This window comes from Rhipicephalus sanguineus, chromosome 7 (assembly GCF_013339695.2).
Source record: "Rhipicephalus sanguineus isolate Rsan-2018 chromosome 7, BIME_Rsan_1.4, whole genome shotgun sequence".
Classification (NCBI taxonomy): Eukaryota; Metazoa; Arthropoda; class Arachnida; order Ixodida; family Ixodidae; genus Rhipicephalus; species Rhipicephalus sanguineus.
In genome coordinates, this window is record NC_051182.1 from 141,434,648 (window position 1) to 141,441,452 (window position 6,805).

Consider the following 6,805-nt stretch of genomic DNA (forward strand, 5'->3'; position numbering starts at 1 on the left):
ACGATTTTACAGAACTTTGTTCTATAGCGAGTGCGCGCACCTCTTGCTTGAACAACTCCCATGCAGCAAATAAAGGTAAATCAGCGTTAAAACATGTGGTCATAGTTTTACACACCTCAGTAGTAAATGCTTTATCGCTTAAAAGGGTGGCATTAAATTTCCAAAGAGCCCAACGAGGACGGAACTTTACATTGGAATTTTTTCCTAGTTGAGCAATGACGATGCAATGGTCTGAAAACGATACCGGTTCAGTAACACATGACCACCCACGCGAAAGAATGGTTGAAGAGATGTAAATTCTATCGAGACGTGCATGAGAAAGTCCTTGAATGTGCGTGTACGAACAACTCCCTCTGTGTGAGGCTCCAATATCCACAAGTCCCGCAATTTCAGTAATCTCAGCCAACACCTCACCGCTCTTGTCCTTGCGAGAACTGGGCCCTACACGGTCATTATCATCACAAACACAGTTAAAGTCGCCCATAAGCACTGTCTCTCTACCACAATCTAGCAGGGGGGCCATACTTTCAAAGAAAGCAACGCGTCTACCTATGTCATTCGAGGCGTAAATATTCACCAAACGCCATGCAACACCATGGAGCACAAAATCACAACGTATAAACCGTCCTTCAGTGTCAACCTCATAGCTGAAGGCGGAATAAGGGAGATTATTCTTAAGTAACAAAAGACAACCTGCCGACAAACCCACAGAATGTGACACACATATGTTATAATCATGCTGAAAGAGCCTTAGGGCCCTTTCAGTCTCGTCATCACTCTCAAGCTTTGTCTCCTGAACTGCGACAAAGTCGAAACGCTTGCCTGTAAGCAGCCGACGGAGTTGCATTTGTTTCTGCCGAGACCTAAGCCCTCGTAGATTTAAGGTCGCGAAGGTGAGCTGCATGGACGCCATGGTGACTACACGCTGCTTTTCTATTCCAAGCTGTCAGGCGTGGAGGGTGAGGGAGAGCCCTCCCTTGCACTGCCACCAGGCCGTCTGGACCTTGATCGTCGATGCTTTTCTTTGTGTTGAGACAGTCGCCTTCCACGTGATTGCTTTGGCACGCTGATGTCATTTTCCTCAGAGGACACAGATGCGTAGGAGGCGCGGCGTTTGGGAACTGCTGTGTCCATTTTAGTGGACACCTCAAGAGCAGGTACGGGAGCATTACCTTGGCTATGTCGCTGGTCAGGAGCACTGCTCGTAGCGACGACAGCATCTGCCGTGATGTCCTTGTTGTTGGCTGACTTGACGTTCAGAGACGCCTCATCAGCACATAGTGGCTGCTTCTCACTCCGACACGCAGTTGCCTCGCATCTCTCGGACACGGAGGTGCTCTCGGATAACGTAACACTGGTTGTTGACGCGTCTGCTGGTACCGACGTATTCATTGTGCTTATGTCCATAGCGTTAACTGTTGGAAGGTCACCTTTCGCATCAATGACCTCCGTAGCATCCATTATGTGCTCTTTAACGGCATCCTCTTGAGGCCGGGTTCGGTGCCTTAGCTTATCGGCATAAGACACCACACACTCTTCCGCAGAATGTCCAAAACGGCGACAGTTTTCACAACGAGGCGTCCGGCAATGCCGACGTATGTGACCAACTCTGTTGCAACGGAGGCACAGAGGTGGCCTCCCAGGAATCAATAGAAGACTATGTACGCCGCAGACAGTAAGCACATGTGGAATTTCCGCAACAGTGACTCCATCGGCTAACGAAAGCACAACGTCACGGTTAAGGGTCTTCATGTCCTCCATGTCCGCTACACGCCAACTTTCTCTGCTTACTGAAGTCACTTTTCCGAAAGGTTGAAGTGCTTCACGTATATAGATGTCCTCCAATCGTTCTGGAAGCCACAAGAGCTTCATCTTGACCTCCGCTGGCTCCGGGTCTATGACGATGCAGCGGCGGTTTTTAACCATCACTTCACTGAGTGCAACGAGTTTGGCCTTTGCTAACGCCGACTTGCAGGTAACCATCCAGACATGCGACATCTGGAACTGTCCAATTGAACTTATCTCCTTCAGGTCGATAGCATTCCGCAGGGCATCTCTGAAGTCTTGAACTCGATAGGGGCGGCCGGCTAGGTCAGCGTGAAGAAATACAGAGTCGGTGACGAGCTTACCGGTTGGCAGACGTGGAAGTACGGTGCGGTATTCATTACTACTGGCAGCAGCCTGAGCAGTACCTCGGCTAGAAGCCGATGATTCCATTGGTGCGGAGAACATCAAAAACACGACCGTTCGGAACGTCGTCTTCGTCTTTCTCCACGAGGCCACGACTATGACATGCCACGACATGCTGCGGTGACGTGGCATGTCGGCGATGCGCCATTTATATCTACGCTTCCCGTCCGACGTGAATTGCGCACGAAAGTGTAAAACTACGCGTCAGTGCGCTTACAGAAAGACGAAAAAAACACAAAAACAGCAGTGTAAACAGATGCAGTCACAGAACGAATGGCGGATTTTCTTCCATGCATGATTGACAGACTGGCCTGTGGCTCACGCCGTGAGCGCTATACGGAGCGGTCAAATTTCGCGGCGCGGAAGGACAATGCCAACCTTCAGTACGCCGCTCTAGCGTACCTGTTCCTCAGCCTGATTCACGGATCGATCCTCATTCTGGACTTTATCTGCGGAAATCTCCAATTATTTTGATAGGTGTCGCCATCTATCGCCATTAAGGCGAAACACAAATTATTTTGCTGTTAGAGCGACAGATGGCGCCAAAATGCTGTTCTGGCTAGAGTTACTGTATATGCTACCTTTAGGTAAAGGTAGCATATACAGGGACTCTAGTTCTGGCTAAAGTCACTGTAACGGGAAAAGTACCGCGTTCCTTTTCTCTTCGCCGCCGCGCCCTTTCGGCGGCTTCGCCACATAAATGGTCCAGCTCGCTCGCCTCGCTAGTGTCTCCCGGCCGCAGACGCACGGCGCTTTGGAGGGCGATTGTTTTTATAGGCTCAGGAAAGCGTGCAGCAACATTACGACATCCCGTATCGTTTTGAGACTTCATCGAAAGACTATCGAGGCATCGAAGAATGCCCGGGTAAGGCCCTCTTTGCTATTCCTGGCGGGAAAAAGGATGCCAAACGACGGGCTGTGTGGCTGCACAGAATTACGCGGGAAAAATTTGTTCCCACGACTGATACTCGCATTGTCAGGTAAGCGCTTCATTGAGAATTCGCGAATGTTTCGGGGAATGTTTGCGCCTACCCTGCACTAGGGCAGCTTGTTTCGCGTAGTTGTCGCAGGAGGTTCATGCACAATAACATTTTATTATGTTTGGCGTAAAATTGACGCCTTTGGGTTCACATATAATGATCAGCACGCTATGAAAACTGACTGCTACACATTGGTACTGCCTGACGTGACTGTATGACTAACACAAATAACAGGTGGTAGCATGAAAATAATGACTGATGCTCTCGCGGCCGGTTCGCTTGCTTGATATGCACCAAAATCGGTATTCCGTGACGTGACTGTAGGACGAACATAAATACCCTGCGGTAACATGAAAATAATGGTATGCATGTCATGTAAGGCATGATTTACATGCCATGCTCATGATGCTCTCGCGGGCGGTTCGCTTGCTTGATATGCACCAAAATCGGTTTGCGTGACGTGACTGCAATGTGAACGTAAATAACAGGTGGTAACATGAAAATAATGGCACGCATGTCATGTAACGCATGATTTACATGCCATGCTCATGATGCTCTCGCGGCCAGTTCGCTTGTTTGATATGCACCAAAATCGTATTGCGTGACGTGACTGTATGACCAACATAAATACCGTCATGATTTTCACGTTACCACTTGTCATTAGTGCTCGTCATACAGTCACCTCACGCTATACCAATTTGGGTGCATTTCAAGCTAGCGAACCACCCGCCATCGCAGCATGAGCGTGGCAAGTAAGTCATGCCGTACATGACATGGAAGTCGTGATTTTCATGTTACCACCTATCACTAACGTTCGTCATACAGAAATAGCTCGTCATAAAAGTTTTGGTATATATGCATTTCATTAAACCACCACGAGCGCCCCAAAACCATGTCATGTAAATCACATTTTACATGGCATGTCTGTCATGATTTGCACGTTATAACCAGTCACTTATGTTCGTCATACACTCTTGTCACGCCGTACCAATTTTGTTGTGTATCAAGCTATCGAAGCGGCCGCGATCGCACCCTGAGCGTGGCATGTAAATCATGCCGTACATGGCATTCATGTCATTATTTTCATGTTATCACCTTAATTTAAATTCGTCATACAGTCATGTTACGCCATACCAAATTTGGTGTACTTCCCATTAACGAAGCGGCCAGGACAGCACAAAGTCGGGGCAGATAGATAGATAGATAGATAGATAGATAGATAGATAGATAGATAGATAGATAGATAGATAGATAGATAGATAGATAGATAGATAGATAGATAGATAGATAGATAGATAGATAGATACAAAGTCACAGAAATTCGCTAAGAAATGCTTTGCATTTAATAAATGCAGACAGCCGAGCACGTAAATGCCGCGCAGTTCGCATTTCTTTATCGCGTTACTACGCGTGCGTGCGCATGTAGGCAAGTGAAAATTGCCGCTGTTTCTTTCCTGATCAGTCAGAGAACAACGGTATGCTTCATTTGGGGCTGAAAAAGCGCACGCAATGCGTAAAACATGCGTTACTCCACGTGAAATCAACACCGCACCGCCGCAGCTTCGGCCGCGCTGGACCAAATATGGCGGCGCGCACGACGGTCGCGGTACTTTTCCCGTTCCAGTGACTTTAGTTCTGGCTAGACTCACTAGAAAAATTTCAGAGTACCGCAAAGGTAGGCTGCACGCGGGCAACATTGAGCGGCGGCGGCCATTTCCCTTCCGGACCGTCCGGCGCGTTGGTAGCGTGTGTTGAGTAGTGTTGAGAAGTGACCGATCTCTTCCCCTCGATGCCGTGTTACGCTCGGCGTAACTGCAGTATGTGTGTGTGTGTTTCTTCAAAAAGGATATGAGAAGTGATTTCGAGTCATCGACAGTCTGAATTGACTGCGCGGTAAGCGGTGTAATGAAACGTGCGGCGAATGTTGCCATGTGCTCGCGAACTCTCTTCGTGGCTTCATCGGTCTCTTTTCGTTTCACGGCCGGGTGTGTTCGCAAGGTCCGGAGCTGTAGACATAGTTGCGTTAGCGTAATGACCGTGCGAGATGCCATTTACTCCGACACTTGGTGAATGTTGACTGTTTGCGCTAGCTTTGCAGTCAGTGTTCAGGTTCACTTCATAGCGCATTCGAGAACGTTATCGAACATCGAGAACATTCAGCATTGCGTCCTTCGACTGATCGCTGACGCATATCTTACTTGCGCGCCATGCTTGCTGTTCAGCTGGGTGTTATCTGTAATAGAGGTGGTGTGTGTATGGTAAGTGGAAGTTGTGCGTGAAGTATTTGTCTCGGTTCGGAACACCAGCAGCCGAACGCATGGGCGAATCGGCGTGCGCTAGGTAACGTGCATCTTATTTTGCGAATACATTGTCATTTCCTATCAGATACGTAGAAAATAGGCCATCAAAAGTGATTGACGTCACTACTCAGTTGTTTAATTTCCCATTTTTTGTCTCCTTAATATTCCCAACGTTGCAGTGCATTTGCAAATATTTTGCTGTGTTCCGACAAAGTTTTTCTTTCTTCTTTTTTTTGCGTTACCAGCGCGTAAACGGCTGGGGTTCGGTTTCTGCACTGCTTTTAATTTCAACTTTTTTTTTTCGCAATGCACTCTTGTTAAAACTTCCTCGGTGCAGTGCTTTATGTTATCTTGATCAGAAATAGCGCATCCCGAAAAGCTTTAACGCCCATGCAACTGCAACACAGTATGTATATAGATCTAGGGATCGCATGAAATCGATTCCCTCAATGCGTGAGAGGATAAGCCATTTATTTTTTTTTTTTTGCTTTGACCATTTCTCACCCGCTAAACAGTATTGTAAGGGTAAGCTCGGCGCAATGCAGCATTAGCAACATTCTTTTTTGAAAAAAATAAAATACGCCTAATAACATTGCCTTATACCAAGTTTAGCAACAGAGTTCCATGCTTCAGTTTTGCGCAGTGGCAAATGACCATGCGACAATTGCCTTCAAGGTATACAGTAAAGAGTTATTATTTTAATAAATTTTCGCTCTCGTGCGTGACATGCTTATAACTCGAAATATATGCACAATCTGTTCAACAGATCGAGATATAAACAGCCGAGCAAATAGAAAGGTACGTAGTATGTAGTTTTCAATATCGCTGAACATAGCGAACCGAAAAGGTGAAATATCCTGTTGCATGAGAGGTTTTCAAGCAAAGTTTGTGTAGTTTACTACAGAAAGGAGTGTTCTTCGAGGGGGGCGAATTCATTCCGTGGCCAACTATGCAGCCACGTACAACGACGCTCTTTGACGTTAATGTTTCCCACACGGAATGCAAAAATATACGAAATTCCCGGAGTAGCTCACCAGCAACGTTCGGTTACTGGTGAGCTACTCTCTGGCATCTGCAAGACGCGTTTAAAAAAGAGACGAAGTACTTCTAGGGACCGTGGTACTGCTAAATGTCCGGCCGCTCTCTGCATTCAGCGCGCCTGCACCCAAATCGCTTGGAAGGGATATGGCGGCGAGAGGTCACGTGATGCGAGTGAGCCAATCGCGTCGGCGGCGGCGCGCGGAAAACAGATGCGATACTCTGAAATTTTTCTAGTGACTCTAGTTCTGGCTTTAGTTCTCGCTCATGGAGGAAGGAATACTAAGGAGAGGCCCT

General features: G+C 47.4%; 1 protein-coding gene across 1 annotated transcript; it reads right to left on the reverse strand.

The window, feature by feature from the left end:
* Window positions 1-933: 933 nt before the first annotated feature.
* On the reverse strand, window positions 934-2,013 carry LOC119399085 (uncharacterized). The gene has a single exon (XM_037665900.2). The coding sequence runs from the start codon at window positions 1,996-1,998 to the stop codon at window positions 934-936; it is 1,065 nt and encodes a 354-aa protein (XP_037521828.1). The 5' UTR covers window positions 1,999-2,013.
* Window positions 2,014-6,805: the final 4,792 nt, after the last annotated feature.

Bases quoted from the DNA above. Each gene is read 5' to 3' on its own strand.
- LOC119399085 (XM_037665900.2), bottom strand. From the start codon at position 1,998: ATGTCGCATGTCTGGATGGTTACCTGCAAGTCGGCGTTAGCAAAGGCC.